The following is a 17,914-nucleotide window of genomic DNA, read 5'->3' as shown; positions in this document are numbered from 1 at the left end:
TCAGAGACTTGAAGTTCTTGTCATACAGTTTTTTTTTTACACTTACTTTGTTAGAGTTACCCCAGATATTTTGTATTATTTGTAGCTATTGTGAAGGATATTTTTTTCCATGACTTCTTTCTCAGACTACTTTTCATTTGTATATCAGAGGGCTACTGATTCTTTTGGGTTTATTTTGTATCCATCCACTTCACTGTAGGTGTTTAACATCTGTATGAGTTTCCTAGTAGGATTTGTGAAACTGTGCCACTTCCCTGCTGTAATGATTAACACTCTGGACTTTGAAATCTTTACTTCTAATAATATCCCTGGCATAATGCTCTCATGTATTTCTAAAATACTATTCATAATTTATATTTACACAGCATGTTAATCATTTACCTACAAAGATACCCAGATCTTCATTTTATAACATGTGTATGGTACTTGATAAGCTAAGATAGGCTTTGCAGATGTGATTAATTTAAGCGAGGAATATTAGACTGAATTATCCTTATGAGAGGAGGGTTGAGCATAAGAACCAGAGAGAGAAGATGTAAAGATAGAAGCAGATAATGAGAGAGGAAAGATGCTACAAGATTGATACTGAAGATGGAGGAAAGACTGAGCCATGCAAAGGATATCAGTGCCCTCTGAGACCTTGATTCTGGAGTCTCTATAATCCTCAGAAGAAGCTCACCTGGCCAGTAGGAATAGGGATTCATCTAGTACTGAATCAGTGCAATGCTACACCCTTAAACACATGGCAACGTGATACAAGATCAAACAGAAACTACTAAACCACCATATTGTTTTTAAGAAGACCCAGGCAACATTTTCCTCACCTTTGACATTTCTGTGAGGAAAGCATCAATGAAGTCTCTCGGTTCAGCGGGATTCCAATCTTTCTGGTGACTGTGCATCATGTGGGACACAAACAGTTTCAGTTTTTCCCAGTTTCTGAAAACTGTTTGGTGTGATCCAGGAAGATATTTCATTACGGATGGAAAGACATTGTAGAGCTTATAAAGAAAAATAAAATCTTAGAGACAGAGTGGAGTCATTTTTCTATATTTCTGAAGAATCATATCCTTCCGTATGTTTCATTTAGTGGAACTTTGGGGCCATCTTGGTTTCTGGCTTCCTTGTCACCACTGCATATACAGGTGTTTATCTGTGACATGTAAAATATATGAAGAACCAGGCTACTTTTCACCAGCCCAGCTCCTTACTCCCTGGTCCACACGATCATCTCTCCTATCTGAATTTTTGCATGCTATTCAATTGTTTTTTAATTCTACTACTCATGCTTTCTCAGATCATTTTGCAAATAGATCCAAGATAGAACATTTACCAATTTCATCACATGACTTCACTCCTTGTGAAACCATCCACTGTACTCATAATTGGGCATGGCGCGTTGCACCTGTAAGCCTTACAGAGATGGAACTCTTCAAGCCTTCATCATTATCCATGTTTCTCTACACCCTCCAATCGTGTCCACAGCTATGATCATATTGAGGGCATTTCTTTTTCAGGTCTAAGCAGTTACTATTCACGGTGACTAGAAAGTATCTCTGAATCGAGCATGATCCCTATCCTTCATTTCATGAAAGCAATGCTTGGAGCTCTGATACTTGATTACAGACATAGGCTTCTTTCTAATCCTTTTTCAGGATTTATTTTTCTCAGGAAAATTACTGCTAATGTGTACTCTGTGGGTTGCTGTGTATGCGGGTGTCTCCAACGTAACTTAATTTCCATATAGTGAGATAGAAATCTTTACTGAAGTAAAGTGGATGATGAATAAAGTTTCAATATTATTTAGTGGGAAACAGCATAGCACAGTGTAAAATCAACAATACTTAAAATGAGACAAATGTGTAGTTGTTACTTCTGCTACCTTTAGGCTTGATAATAGTTTTAATAATATTAATAATTTTAATATTCTTAATAATATTAAAGCATTTCAATATTTATTGCTACCAGCAATAGTATTGATAACACTAAAGCATATACATATTTAATATTATTCATATTGTTAAATTATATCAGTGTTCAATATTATTAAGTAATATTACTCTGTACTCTTTACCAGTGAAATGTCACTCTCTTTGCACACCAAACGGTATGACACAAAAAGCATTACACAGAGGTGTGGTGAATTACTGTCTACATTTGCTTAAATACTTTTGTACCAGGTTTCAGACATACATTTCATTATTTTATATGTAGAGAGCCATTGTGAAAATTAATGAACATGTGCTTTTGTAGTGTCTATCAAAGTGTCTCATTTAATGTTTTATGTCAAGAATGTTTATTATCACTCTTTACTGCCTCTTTGTTCTTTCTAATATTTCCCCACCCTGGTTCATAATCTGTAAATTGACTGGGCACTCACCGAACTTTATTGATTTCCTAGGTTCTGCTTACTAGGTGGAAAGCAAAGGAGCTGCTGAACTTGTAACTACCACAATGAAGAGTTAAAACAAGGAACATAAAATACAACTAAGTACAACAGATCAATTTCTTTGTGCTTTATTTGTCTATAAGATATGCTAATCTATTCATCAAATTTTAATGAGAGCATCCCTGAACTTGAAGAGAAAGTGCTGTGGGAAGGGGATAAGTGAGAACACTTTGGGTCCACTACAGAAATGTGGATGTATAGAAACAAAAGGTCGCAAAGGGAAAGGGAACTTTTGAAGTACTAGTAATTGTGCTCAGATTCATTCTCTCTGGAACCCTTGTGTACCCAAGTACACTAAACCAGCAAGGAGAAGGTCTCTGCAGCAGTATTATACACAGAAGAGGATCAAAAGCAATGTAAATCATGCTGACAAAGGACAGACTGAAGTACACAGAGTGGATGAACTAGTGAGAGCTATGCAGGAATCTGTTTTGATTAAGAGAATTAACAAGTAAACCTATAACAGTAATACAGAAGAAAACAAAGACTAAATATGAATTTAACCAACTAGAAAACCACCTCAAAATTATAGGTATTGATGTGGATTGTTTAATGCCAACTTTTAATGTTAATGGCCAATATACACACTTACACACACACACACAAACACACACACACACACACACACACACACACACAGAGAGAGAGAGAGAGAGAGAGAGAGAGAGAGAGAGAGAGAGAGAGAGAGAGAGAGGACATAGACTAGATGAATAAACAAAGACTGAGGAGTTGTTTCTAAGAGATATACTGTACAGGCAAGAGCACCCACAGACAGAGAGTAATATGAGAGAAAATAAGCAACTATCAAGCAAAAGAAAATTTAAAACATACAGTTCTAGCTATCCTTGTATTTGAGAGAGTACATTTCAAGTCCAAAATAGCTGAAAGTGACTTATAAAATGTCACTATAAATTAATAAAGAGAACAACCATTCAATCAGGACAATTGTATCTAAATATGACTCAGACCAAATTCAGGCCTTCTAATTTCATGCAATCAACAATAATACAAATAATATGTCAAGGAGTCCTGAGGTAATACAGAGTGATTTAAGTAAGCTGCTGTCATCTCTCGATAGCTTCCCCACAGTGAAAATTAAAAGTAAAGAAAGAATCAAATTACACTGTAGATAAAACTGCCTTGAGAAATAGCTAGAGGGTAGTTCTTCCAACAGAAATATATACATAGAACCTTATCTAAAATGGAATACATTCTATACCACAAATAAACTCTTACCAGATACAAAAGAAATAAAAGTTATTTCTGAGCTGAAAAAAGACAATAGCAATAGACATACTGAAGAGATACCAACCCAACACAAGGAACCATGGGCAACTAAGGGCTATTGAGAATAAGAGAAAACATCTTCCCAGAGAAGAGCCCAACAATTGGCTATCCAACACCAGATGACCATTCTTAACAACATACATATAAGCAAGTTTATAAAGACTAAGCCCGTTGTATTATGTATTTAGGGATATATATGTTAGAACATATGCATATGACTCAATAATTCATGAAAAATTGAGACTGTGAATGTGAAAGTGGGGAAGGAGGATTACTTTAAAGTATTTGGGGAAAAAAATAAAGTATTTGGAGAAAGGAAAGGGAAGGAAAAAATCATATAATTACATTATAATCTTAAAAATATAATAAATACCTTTTTAAAGATTCACACTAAAAATGATCCAAATGAGTGAATGTGTTCACTTGAACACTGGCACCATAATATTCATGAATATATTATTCCTAATATCCCAAACCTAGGAACAGCTCAAATACCTATCAGAGAAAAAATGACAACACATTCAGACACTACACTGCCTACAAAGAGGAATCTTAAAACAAGTAGATGGGCTCGAAAGTGACTCTGAGGTAGGAAGAGAGAGGCACAAAAGGAAACAATAATAGTCAATGATAAGACTGCTATTTTTTTTTAAAAAAGGGAATTTCCAAATACTTGTATATGTGCCAATGTAAATATTAACATAGTTCATATAAATGTTAGAAATGTTTTTATATGCTAAGCTCTTATATTATAAATAGGTTTGTATCAAATTCAATATATCAGCTTCCCAAAACTCCAAAACTAAAATAAAAAAATCTATCTGTTTTTGAATCAGTCACAATCCAATACTGTTTCCAAAATATGTGAAGTCAAAAAACTTACCAGGCATATCATTGATGCCTCCAAACACGTGACTTCATCCAGTAGCTTCAGCATCTCCTGAAACTGACTGTCATGGTACTCAAAGCGCTCCCCGAAGGTGATGGAGCAAATGATATTGGAAACTGCATTGTTGATATTGAAGTGAGGGTCAAATGGCTGTCCTGGAGGGGGGAAGAGGGCATGTGTCTTTCAAAGGTATTGGGTAGTTTCTGTTCCTCCTACCCCCCTTGTCTCTTTCTTTCTTTCTTTCTTTCTTTCTTTCTTTCTTTCTTTCTTTCTTTCTTTCTTTCTTTCTTTCTTTCTTCCTTCCTTCCTTCCTTCCTTCCTTCCTTCCTTCCTTCCTTCCTTTCTTTCTTTCTTTCTTTCTTTCTTTCTTTCTTTCTTTCTTTCTTTCTTTCTTTCTTTCCTTCTTCCTTCCTTCCTTCCTTCCTCCCTCCCTCCCTCCCTCCCTCCCTTCCTTCCTCCCTCCCTCCCTCCTTCCCTCCCTTCCTTCCTCCCTTCGTTCTTTGTTTTCCTTCTTTCTTTATTTTTCTTTACAAAGATTCCACACTATATGACATAAAATATGTACAGTAGAGCAGGATATGAAAAGCTCCAGCCCTCTATAAGAGGCCTAGAATAATTCAAGGACTTTGTCAACATCTGTGAAGTCACATAGAGAACCAGACTTTAAGTGCTACAGTTTGCTTAATGACCCATTTGTGTGCTTAGCTGTAGAACTCCTTGGGCAAGGGGATTACTAAATGTTCACTACTCAGTACTCAGTGCCTAGAACACTGCAGAGAAAAGACTAAAATTTATGCAATAAGAATCTATTCAATGAATGAAAGGGCCACAGCCTACTGCACTTCCCTGTGACAGGCCCACCTTCCTCCTCTCCTATGGCTTCCACAAGATGGAGGGCCTCCTCTTGTATGCGCTGCTCTAAGCTCTTCTTTCCCAATCCAAAGTTCTTGAGTGTCATTAGTGCAAACCTCCTTTGCTCCTTCCATGTCTGACCATTGGACATGATCAATCCTGGAAAAAATACAATCAGCATTATAGCATTGTGGTTTGGGCTTAAAAGTACCAGAAAAACTGTATTAGACATGTATACAGAGGAAAAGAAAGCCCAGTATGGGAACTGATAGCTGTCTAGAGACAATCTCAGTGCAAGTGACTAACATGTTCTGGTGATTTGCAACAGCACATAATTTAGTAAGTACTTCTTATGTAGTATATAATTTTGTATTGATAGAAACTCTGCAGGTTTATTACCAACTAGCAAATGTCCGTTTCAATTGGTGAAACACTGAGGTATGATAATAAATTCTAAAGTAATCTTTGAACAACGAATAGGTGGACATCCAGGTGTTCAAGTTTCCCTGGTTCTAAAGCCCCAAATTGAGTAGTAGAAATTTGTCTATTTATGTCACAATGCATACCAGGAATGCACTCATGGACAAGACAAGGCACACATTCCTTATAAAGCAATAAAGGCACTATAGGAGAGGTTCTAACAAAGACAGACTTGAAAGATGACAAAATGACTCAAGAAGTTAAGAAGGATGAGTATTCTTTTCTCTCTCTCTCTCTCTCTCTCTCTCTCTCTCTCTCTCTCTCTCTCTCACACACACACACACACACACACACACACACACATGGGTGTGGGAGTGAAGGAACATGCTGCTGGGGTTAGCATCCACAATGTCTCATCGCACATACAATGCCACACTTCCATCTATATCTTACCTTCAGAACAATGTTCAACTCTTTAACATGTAACATCCTGGTTTCCTTCTCCATGTGCTCTTTCATCAAATCAGTCATTTATTTTCTGAAACTTCCCCTTCTATGCTGGGTCATACAGATTTTCTTCTCAATTCTTTGACAGAAATTTTCTATGACTTTTGTTGTTTTATTTTAACTATCAAATCTCAAAACATTGAAGTTTTTAAAGACAAGTTCTAATAACACCCTCTTACAGCAAATTTTGTCTCAGAATATCCACTGGAATTCTATTATTTAATTAATCTCTTCTGATAGTTAGACTGTAGTTTTGCATGTCCCAGGAGGAAAATACTCCCGGATCATGCATGTTACTATAAACGTTGCCAGCTACAGAAATTTACAAACAGTATATATACGACAGAAGTCGTTATTACATGCCTGAAATTCCCAAGGTGACCACTAGTCACTTGTCTTTTGCCATTGTTCTCCCTGCATCACTCACAGCTCCTGCAGTCTCCTGAGAACCCATTTCCCTGCAGCTAAGACATATGCCATGATGGTTTCTCTCTTGAATGACTTCAGTCCATATGGCTTTAATGCCACCATCCCAGTCTAACCTGCTGTCATTTTTTGTCATATCGACTGTTCTAACTCCTTTTATAATTACAGTGATGATTTCTATTCTATCATTCTTCTCTTCTCTACCTGGCATCCTAAATATGCCTCAAAATGTGCAGAATTTGATCTTTTCCTCCTAACCAAAACCATTTAAGAGCTTCTGCTGCTGTTATGATGAAAACCAAGAGCTCGGCTCTTTCTTATCAACCTCAATAGTTTTATGTCCACTTAAATATATCCTTCAGATACTATACTTGCCACACTGGATCCTTGCAGTTTTTCAATATCCCTGCTTTATTGTGCCTTCAAGGATATTCCATCTCTTTGAGTACTTTTTTTATACTATTCAATGAATACCATTATTTTAAAAGCTTTTCCTGAATCCTAGGACAACTTGGATGTCTTTGATAAATGCTTTATTAATTTAGCATGATAAGATTTTAATCAGTATAGTTAAATGATTCAGACTTTCTTGTTAGATGAATTATGTGTTATAGAAGAATGATTTTTATCTATTCTGATCAGTATTAATCAATTAGGCCGATGACTCTGCTTCTCCTAGCAGACAATGTAGTCAATGTCATGCCATTAGTGGTTGATCTTTTCCAGGAGCAATTTGAAATGGCTAAAACAGAACTTTTACAGGTTAATAGAGAGGAAGTCTGTTTTCAACTTTCAAATACATAACTTGATTTAATGATCACTTTGCATACTCATGCTAGTCTATTCTCACACTATCTGGAATGCTAGAGCTCCCTGTGTGGCATGGCTCCAGTGATGTAGTTTAAGGAGTCATAAGCAAGAAGAGCAGCAACAGGAGGACGCTCACTCACACCCATTTTCCTAAGGCAGAGGACTGGAGTGGAAAAAGGGAAGTGAGGGCTCAGCCTGTCTGGCTGTGGAAGGAGCTGTCCTTACCTATCCATGCATCTAGAGTTAGTCTGCAGGACACGTGGTTTCTCCAATTCTCTCTTACAGGATACAGTGCAAGTCCTCTGATGGTTGCTTTCATCTAGGATATACTACATCTAGCTGACTTTGAAGATAACATTTCATGAAGGGTTTGGTTTATAGGAATGTTGTAAAATTACAGATATAGAGGCACCTTTATCACATCATAAAGCACCTTATACTGCACTAGAAACAATATTATATGCACTTTAAAAAATTTATATGTGTGCAATACCGGTTGATCATATCCATTTTCCAATCTTTCTAAAACTCTTTTGGGAACCCCTCTTAATATGCGTCCCATCCTCTATCAAAATTCATGTGTTTTTAAAAAATACCCTCTACAGTTAATAGTGTTGCCAGTTAAACTTACCATTGTCATTAAAGACACGTTTTCTGAGAGGTGTGATGGGGCGTTTCAAGAAGTTTTGTTCCATGTGAGTGAAAGCTTCTTTTATTAAGGGCAGTCCAGTTATGACCACTGAAGGGATGTTACCAAAATCCAGGCTAATTAGGTTTCCGTACTTCTTCACAAACTGAAAAACATGGCAAAAGTCATGGTCAAGTGTGTCTGTGTCAGGGATGGCAGACGTGTGTGTCTAATGGGATTCATGTTGAGAGCTCTCTATGTGACTGTGAATTGAAGGACGCACCTTGTTCTTTGGTTACTGAAAAGGTTTTCTCCTCCTCTGAACTAAATTCAAATTCAATTAAAACTAGTATTTACTCCATTAAAATCATTGATAAAGGACATTATGAATTGAATGAGCATTTATAATGTACTACTAAACGAATGTAAAAGTATGTAAGTGTCAAAAAATATGCAAGGTCTTGACTCTGTCTCCGAACCCTCCTATTCCTCCTCCCCCTGTAACCTCAGTGGAACTCTGAAACATAGGCTGCAAATTCACAGAAAGGACCAAAGGGTGAGAGACCACACACCTGGTGGGACACCTCACCTTCTAGGCCCTCTATACCATGGCAAAACCCCAGAGCCCTTCACCACTCACTTCAGCTTCTCTAGCCAGCCAGCAGGCAAGCTTCCTTCAGGTAGGCTGCTCCAACATCCCCATCCCATTGATGGGACCCTGCAAGCTGTAAGTTCTACTCTGCCCCCAAACTTCCCTATCCTATGCGACATCAGTGGAACTCAGAATCACAAGCTGCAACTATCATAGAGGAACAAGAGAGTAAACCAAGAAAGCAGACAAAGAGAGCGTGTGAAAACACTATCCTGAGTGAGGTAAGCCAGACCCAAAAAGAGGAACATGGGATGTACTCACTCATATTTGGTTTCTAGCCATAAATAAAGGACATTGAGACTATAATTCGTGATTCTAGAGAAGCTAAATAAGAAGGTGAACCCAAAGAAAAACATACAAGCATCCCCCTGAATATTAACCTTCATCAGGCGAGGAAAGAAGACAGAGACAGAGACCAACATTGGAGCACTGGACTGAAGTCTCACGATCCAAAGGAGGAGCAGAAGGAGAGTGAGCACGAGCAAGGAACTCAGGACTGCGAGGGGTGCACCCACACACTGAGGCAATGGGGATGTTCCATCGGGAACTCACCAAGGCCAGCTGGCCGGGGACTGAAAAAGCATGGGACAAAACCAGTCTCGCTGAACATAATGGACAATGAGGACTACTGAGAACTGAAGAACAATGGCAATGGGTTCTTGATCCTATTGCACGTAATGGCTTTGTGGGAGCCCAGGTAGTTTGGATGCTCACCTTAATAGACCTGGATGGAGGTGGGTAGTCCTTGGACCTCCCACAGGGCAGAGAAACCTGCTTGCTCTTTGGGCTGAGGAGGAAGGAAGACTTGATTGGGGGAGGGGGAGGGAATGGGAGGTGGTGGCGGGGAAGAGGCAGAAATCTTTAATAATTAAATAAATTAATTAATAAAAAAAAAGAGAGTAGGCCAAGAGATACCTCAGTGGTTCCCTGAGACACAAGGAACAACATTACAGGACAGATCAATAACAGTTCTTAAAGACAAAGACAGCCACTACAAGGATTGGATCAAGAGGCAAAGACGCTGACTGCACCAATTGGAGGAAGAGATGAGTAGGCACTAATGCAAGAATTCACTCAACAACCTAAAAAGCAACATGGTACCCAGTGGTCACAGGACAGGAAGACTTGATGATCATAATCCAAAAGCAGCAAAAAAAATTTTTAAAAATCACTTTATGAGAATGAAGGAGACCTTTAAAGAGGAAATGAAATATTTCCTTAAAGAAATGAAGGAAAGGGCAAAAAAATCTCTCAAAGAAACCCAAGAAAACCAAGAAAAAAAAAACAATCAAACAGATGAGGCAAACAGTTCAAACAGTTCAACACTTGAAGACTGAAATAGAGGCAATAAAGAAAACACAAACTGAGGAAATTCTGGATATGGAAAATCTGGGTAAACAAACAGCAACTATATAATCAACAGAATACAAGAGATAGAAGAGAGAATCTCCGGTGTTGAAGATACTCTAGAGGAAATAGATTCATTAGTCAAAGAAAACATTAAATCCAACAAATTCTTAATACAAAACATCCAAGAAATCTGGTACACCATGAAAAGACCAACCCTTAGAATAATGGGGATAGAAGAAGGAGAATAACTCCAGCTCAAAGGTGCAGAAAATATATTCAACAAAATCATAGAAAAAAAAATCTTTCCTAACCTAAAGAAGGGTATCCCTATGAAGGTACAAGAAGCTTACAGAACACCAAATAGACTGGACAAAAAAAAAAAAAACAAACCAATCCCTTCACCATATAATAATCAAAATGAAAAACATACAGAATAAAGAAAGAATATTAATAGCTGCAGAGGAAAAATGTTAAATAACATATAAAGTCAGGCCTATCAGAATTACACCTGACTTCTCAAAGGAAACCATGAAAGTCAGAAGGTCCTGGACAGATGTGCTGCAGACAGACACTAAGAGACTACGGATGCAAGCACAGACTACTATACCCAGCAAAGCTTTCAATTAACATTGACAGAGAAAACAAGATATTCCGTGACAAAACCAGATTTAAACAATACCTACCCACAAATTCAGCCTTACAGAAAGTACTAGAAGGAAAACTACAACTGAAGGAAGCTAACTGCACCCAAAAAACACAGGCAACACATAACATGATACCAGCAAACCCCAAAAGGGAAACACATAAACACTACCACCAAAAAACAACAGGAATTAACAATCACTATTAATTAATATCTCTTAATATCAATGGACTCAATTCACCTATACAAAATACAGGCTAAGAGAATGGATATGAAAGCATGATTCATTCTTCTGCTGTGTACAGGAAGCACACCTCAACCACAAAGACAGACATTACCTCAGAATAAATGGTTGGAAAATGATTTTTCTAATCTAATGGACCTAAAAAACAAGCAGGTGTAGCTATCCTAATAGCTAACAAAATAGACTTCAAACTAAAATCAATCAGAAGAGATAGAGAAGGACACTTTACTCTCATAACAGAAATAAGACGAAGTCTCTATCAAGACAAAGTCTCAATCCTGAACATCTGTGATCCAAATACAAGAGCACCCACATATGTAAAAGAAGCATTACTAAAGCTTAAATCACATGTCAAACCTCATACACTAATAGTAGGAGATTTCAACACCCCACTCTCCACAGTGGACAGGTCAACTAGACAGAAACTTAACAGAGGAAGAACTAACAGGTGTCATGACTCAAATGAACTTAACAGACATCTACAGAATATTCCACCCAAACACAAAGCAATATTCTTTCTTCTCAGAACTTCATGGAACCTTCTCTAAAATTTCCCACATATTTGGTAACAAAGCAAACCCCAACAGATACAAAAAGTAGGAATAACACCCAGCATCTTATTGAATCATCATGGCTTAAATTTAATATTTAACAATAACACTAATTTCAGAACACCTACAAACTCATGGAAATTGAACATTGTTCAGTTGAACCAACCTTGGGTCAAAGAAGAAATAAAGGAAGAATTTAAAGACTACCTAGAATTGAACAAAAATGAAGGAGATTGGAACAATATGAATGCAGTCCTAAGAGGAAAGCTCATAGCATAAAGTTCCTACATAAAGAAAGTGGAGAAATCTCACAGTAGTGACTCAACAGCACATCTGAAAGCTCTGGAACAAAAAGAAGCAGACTCACCTGGGTGGAGTAAACAACAGGAAATAATCAAATCAGAAAGTTGGGAATCATCCTACCTCAGGACCCAGCAATACTACTCACACCCAAAGGATGCTCAGTCATACCAAAGAAAATTAAACCATGTTCATAGCAGCATTATCTGGAATAGCTAGAACCTAGAAACAACCTAGATGCCCCTCAACTGAAGAATGGATAAAAAATTATGGTATATTTACAAAATGGAGTATTACTCAGAGGTAATAAAATGATGACATTTTGAAATTTGCATGCAAATGGAACTAGAAAAAATTCCAGCGTGAGGTAACCCAGACCCAGAAAGATGAGTATGGTATGTACTCACTCATAAGTGGATACTAGCTATAAAGCAAAGGATAATGAGCCTATGGTTCACTACCCTAGAGAAGCTAAGTAACAAGGTGAACCCTAAGAAAAACATATATAGAGTACCCTGGAAATTTGAAATAGACAAAATCACCTGACAAAATTGGGAGCTTAGGGGTAGGGGGAAAGGGAGGACAGAAAGGGAAAGAAAGAAAAAGGGGAAGGGAGGAAGAGAACTTGAGAGAATGGGATAGTTGAGATGAAGGAAGGACAGAGACGAGAGCAAGGAAAGAGATATTTTTGATTGAGGGAACTATTATGGGACTAGCAAGAAACCTGACACTAGAGAAATTCTCAGAAATGACCCCAGCTAAGATCCTAAGCAATGGAGAGAGTTCCTGAACTGGCCTTGTCCTGTAGTCAGACTGATGAATATCTTAAATGTCACCATAGAACCTTCATCCAGCAACTGATGGAAACAGAGGCAGAGACCCACAGCAGAGCACTGGGCTGAGCTTCAAATGTCCAGTTGAAGAGTGGAAAAAGAAAGAATATGTGTAAAGAAGTCAAGTCCATGATGTAGACACCCACCGAAACAGTTTACCTGAGACAATGGAAACTTACCAACTCCAGCTGGACAGGGAGGAACCAGCACAGCACCAAACTAGACCTTCTGAATGTGGGTGACAGTTGTATGGCTGGGGCAAACTGAGGGGACACTGGCAGTGGCACCAGGATTTATCCCTACTGCTTCTACAGGAATTTTTGGGAACCAATTCTCCTTGGATGTATACTTTGATCAGCCTAGATATAACTGGAGGACATCTTGAATTTTGCATGCAATTGGATGGAACTAGAAAATACCATCCTGAGTGATGAATACTCAAAAAGATGAATATGGTATGTACTCACTCATAAGTGGATGCTAGCTATAAACAAAGGATGCTGAGCCTATAGGTCATGATCCTAGAGAAGCTAAGTAACAAGGTGAACTCTAAAAAAGATATATAGATCCACCTGGAAAGTCAAAATAGACAAGATCACCTGACAAAACTGGGAACATAGGTGTGATGGGGAGAAGGGAGGGTGGAATGGGAAAAGGGTGGGAGAAGTGGAGGGACAAGAGGAACTTGAGGGAATGGGATAGTTGAGTTGGAGGAAAGACAGAGATGAGAGCAAGGAAAGAGATATTTTATATTGAAGGAGCCATTATGGGGTTAGCAAGAAACCTGACTCTAGAGAAGTTCCCAGGAATCCACAATAATGACCCCAGCCAAGACCCTAAGCCACAGATGAGAGGGTGCCTTAACTGGCCTTGCCCTGTAATCAGACTGGTGAATATCTTAAATATCACTATAGAATCTTAATCCATAAACTGATATAAAGAGAAGCAGTGACCCACAGTGGGGCACTGGGCTGAGCTGCCAAAGTCCAGTTGAAGAGTGGAAGGAATAAGAATATGAGCAAAGAGGTCAAGATCATAGTGGATACACCCACTGAAACGGTCTACCTGAGCTAACCAGGTAGCTACCAGGAACACCAGCTGGACAGGAATGACACAATCATAGGACCAAATTAGTCCCTCTGAATGTGTTGCATGGCTGGGGCAGACTGAGGGGCCACTGGCAGTGGCACCAGGATTTATTCCTACTACTTGTACTGACTTTTTGGGAACCTGTTCTCTTTGGATGGATACCTTGCTCAGCCTAGATATAGTAGGAAGGACCTTGGACCTTCCCCAAAGCAATATGCCTCACCCTCTCTGAGGAGTGGGTGGTAGGTTGGGAGGCAAGTGGAGGGAATGGGAGGAGAGAGGAATTGGGAACTTAAATTTGTATGTATAATGAAAAAAAGATAGTTTGTTTTCTATTTTAAAAAAATAAAAGCATAGAATTTATTTTTAAAAAAGTAAACGATTCGTGTGACCTGACAAGGCCTGAAGAAGGTCTGTCCATGGTTTTTTTTTTTTTTTCAGCTTTCTTGGACTTCCAAATGTCTTTTAATTAGAGGATAATGCCATCTTCACACAGCTACTAGACACGAGATGTATGTGTGTAAATAATGAGACTAAAACTGAGGGCAGCTCATGCACCTGTGTGTGGAAAAGGTACCTTGATATAAAAGGAATGTTTAGCCATTTTTTCTTTATCTTCACTTCACCAAACTCCAATTCACTTCAGAGTCTGAAATGTCTTCCTATACTTTCATTCATGCATTCACCAATATGCACTGAGTGAGCATCAGTGTTTCTCTGGAAGTGTTTTAAAAAAGCAAGGACTCTAACCTGGAATCTAGTGAAGGCAGGAAATTCAAGTCATTGCTCCTCAGAGAGTTCAAGTTGTCTACGTAAAAGTTTGTTGTAGGAAGCATGGAAGTTTGAGTGAAAATTACAGTATCAGTGTAGGAAAGGGAATATTCTCTGTTTAATCATTAGTAGATATGAAAAATGCAATAAAGAAAGGGTGGAGGCTAGGAGTGGAGGCATCTCTGCAAATCTGGAGTGATGGAAGTATACAGGCTCTATGGCTAGCTGACTTTGGGTTCCTGGGGCAAGTGCTCTCTTCCAAGTCTGAGATCTCCCAGTTATAAAAGAGTAAAAAAAAAATCCCTACTCAAAGAGTTCTGCGGGGTATAGTGAGAGTTGCACTATGAAAAGCATTGTTTAGTTCCAGGCACCCAGCCACCCACTGCATCTCTGACAAATGAATGAGCTCTGTGTTCAAAGGTTTGGAGATACAAATGCACGGTGAGAGTCAGGACAAGAGCCTACTGATCCCAAACAGCCACACAAACTGAGTGGGGATTCAGTATGCTTTGTGCTTTACTTAGTTATGGCTAACTGTTCTACTATAGCTAGGATTTTCTTCACCACTCTGAAAAGGCAAATAAATTGAAGGTGGAGTAATCTCATATATCAGATTGTAGGCAAACACCTTAATGTAGAGATGTCCGTAGGGCCTTAGAGTTTAGTGGAAGGTAGCATGGGGAGCAGCCATGAAAACAAGGAGGTCATTTAGGAGAGAAGGAGAGTTCCTATGACTAATGTAGAAAACATTGGTTTGAATGATGCTATGCGATCAATATCAAAGCTCCTTCCACCTGTGTTCTCAAGAGTCAAAATTATGTAGAGCCAAGCTCTAACTCTTGTCTAGCTGCAACAGTAGTCTCAAACAGAAGGGTTCAATTCCTTCAGGTATCTGTGGTCTTCTACCTCATCTCTATGCACTGTCACCCTACCCTTAACTTTGAGAGCAAGACCTGAATCCATGAAACACTGTCAAAACATATGTCATGATTTGACATCCATAAGCCTTAATGATTTCATTTAGCCTCAATTAGTCTACCCTATCTTGGTCATAAGCGCAGAACCAATAAGTGAATGTATTTTATCTTAAGAGCTATCAGTAGGATGCATGGCTATCCAGTAAATTCGTAATTTCATTTTGAATTTCCAATGAAAGAGTTCTGGAAACAACTGAAAATTTGGTTTAAGCTAAAATGCTGCTCTCTGGCAATGTGTACCACCTAGATTTTGTAGCTGAACTCGAACTTGAGAAGGATCCAGAGACTATGTTCTGAGGTAAATGACTTTTTAATTTTTTTCTTTTTCTTTCTTTTCTTTTCTTTTTTACTTTTTTGGTTTTTCGAGACAAGGTTTCTCTGTGTAACAGCTCTAGCTATCCTGGAACTAGTTCTGTAGATGAGACTGGCCTTGAACTCACAGAGATCTGTCTTCTGAGTGCTGGGATTAAAGGTGTGTGCCACCACTGCCTGGTGCCTTTTCCCATTTTTATCAGCTCTTTGATTATGTATAATTCTAGTTCAGTAGAATTATAGCAATAAGTTTTATATTCGTACCAACCAAGTGAAGATCAGCAAGTCAATCGGCCTCTGAATTTCTAGCCTTATGATTCTCAAATGTGTCAGTTCTGTCTTCAATTGTTTCATGTGGATTAAATGACCAAGGTGATGTTTTAGGATAAGTCATAAGACAGGGCATGTTTTTCACTATGAAACATTAAGTCAATAAAAAATAATTTTAAAAGAGTATAGAAAGATAAGACATGGCTGGAGTGATGGATCAGTGGGAAGGAAAGTTGCTCTTCCAGATGATCTGGGTTCTATTCCCAGCACCCACATAACTGCTTACACTGGCCTGTGACTCCCATTCCAGGGGATCGAACACCTCTTCTGGCCTCTGTGGGCACCAGGCACATATGCAATGTACAGACATACATGAGAGTAAATTATTCATATACATAATTTTTAAATATAAGCTAGTCCAGAAGGCTAAAACAAGATTAAAAATGGGACTAATAATAGAAAAAATTAGAACAATGGATTAAAATACGAGGTAAAATATTTAAGGGAAGCAATAGGACAGGACATCAATAGTAGGAACGAGATCTGTAAATGTAGTGTAAAGAAAGAAGGATCAGCAGAGGGAATGCTTAGAAGAGTAAGAAATTTCATTCCAAGGGTTAGTGAGACAAGACACTGAGCAATGAAGAGCAGCTTGCGAAAGATTCCACTATATCAACGTTCTTAGATTTAAGAAAGAACAAAACAGTGTCACTCAGAAAGAAAATGAATTAACTTTTCCATAAGGAGTAAATAAGAAGGTTATTAGCCTGAATTCTTAAAAGATTGGTCAGTGAGATTGTGTGTGTGTGTGTGTGTGTGTTCCTAATGGGCACAAGGAACCCATAATCTGTTTATTTATCAAGGTGAGCTATTCTGTCATCCATCTACTTAACATACTTAAGAGAAATGAAATCATACATAGTGTGTTTTTCAGATCATAATGGGATAACAACGGAGATCTTTCATAGAAAGATATTAAAAGCAACTTTTTGGAAACAAAGCAAAGCATCGTGTGTCATAAGTGAGGGCACAGATTAGAAACTAGTTCTACTGGCTGGGTTAGCCTGCAGCCAGCATCAGCCTACAGCCAGCTCCTCCCGCCCCCAGTGCCCGGATCCCTGTTCCTGCAGCTCTGGATTGGGTCTTGGCACATCCAAACGCCCTCACTCTTTCTCACCTGCTGAACTGCCAGATGCGACTGTTCCAAATCCAACTGGAGCAAGTTTCCCACAAAGGGCAGGCGCCAGGGCCCTGGAGGGCAGTTCTTGGGGCGCCTGTTTATTAGGAAGTTGGTCAGGAGCAGGAAAGTGACAGCAGCCAGCAGCAGAGTCCTAGGATGGAGCGCTGACCAGACGGCGGCCACCAGGGAGCCCTCAGTGACAAACATGGCAAGAGCTAGGGCCGGTTTCCTGGGTCTCTGCCTGGTGCTGACAGCAGAGACAGTCCCTCTGCTAAGTTCCACCCTGCTTCTTGCAAACCACGCCCTCTCAGTCCTATCAGAGCCCTGCCCTGTGCATTGTTCCTGCCCTCTCCACTGGCCACGCCCATTTCTCTGTTCTGCCTGGGAGCCAGTACCCTGTTCATCAGTACTGGTTAATGCTGCAGGCTTCCACAGAGGCCTCTGAAACTCTGCGCTTTTACCCAGTCCACTCCC

At 38.9% G+C, this 17,914-nt stretch overlaps 1 protein-coding gene across 4 annotated transcripts in view; it reads right to left on the bottom strand.

Moving 5' to 3' along the window:
- LOC130883452 (cytochrome P450 2J4-like) overlaps positions 1–17,659 on the bottom strand; it is a 36,252-nt gene extending 18,593 nt beyond the window's left edge. For all 4 annotated transcript variants that reach the window (XM_057783875.1, XM_057783876.1, XM_057783878.1 and 1 more), the window contains exons 1-5: positions 17,438–17,659; positions 8,272–8,434; positions 5,487–5,636; positions 4,620–4,780; positions 825–1,001 (exon numbers count right to left, since the gene is read on the bottom strand). In XM_057783875.1, the coding sequence (XP_057639858.1) occupies positions 825–1,001; positions 4,620–4,780; positions 5,487–5,636; positions 8,272–8,434; positions 17,438–17,647 (861 nt within the window). In that variant the 5' untranslated portion in view covers positions 17,648–17,659. The remainder of the gene's footprint in view (positions 1–824; positions 1,002–4,619; positions 4,781–5,486; positions 5,637–8,271; positions 8,435–17,437) is intronic.
- Between the last annotated feature and the right edge of the window lie 255 nt (positions 17,660–17,914).

This window comes from Chionomys nivalis, chromosome 11 (genome assembly GCF_950005125.1).
Source record: "Chionomys nivalis chromosome 11, mChiNiv1.1, whole genome shotgun sequence".
Classification (NCBI taxonomy): Eukaryota; Metazoa; Chordata; class Mammalia; order Rodentia; family Cricetidae; genus Chionomys; species Chionomys nivalis.
This window is presented reverse-complemented; position numbering and strand designations above follow the sequence as displayed.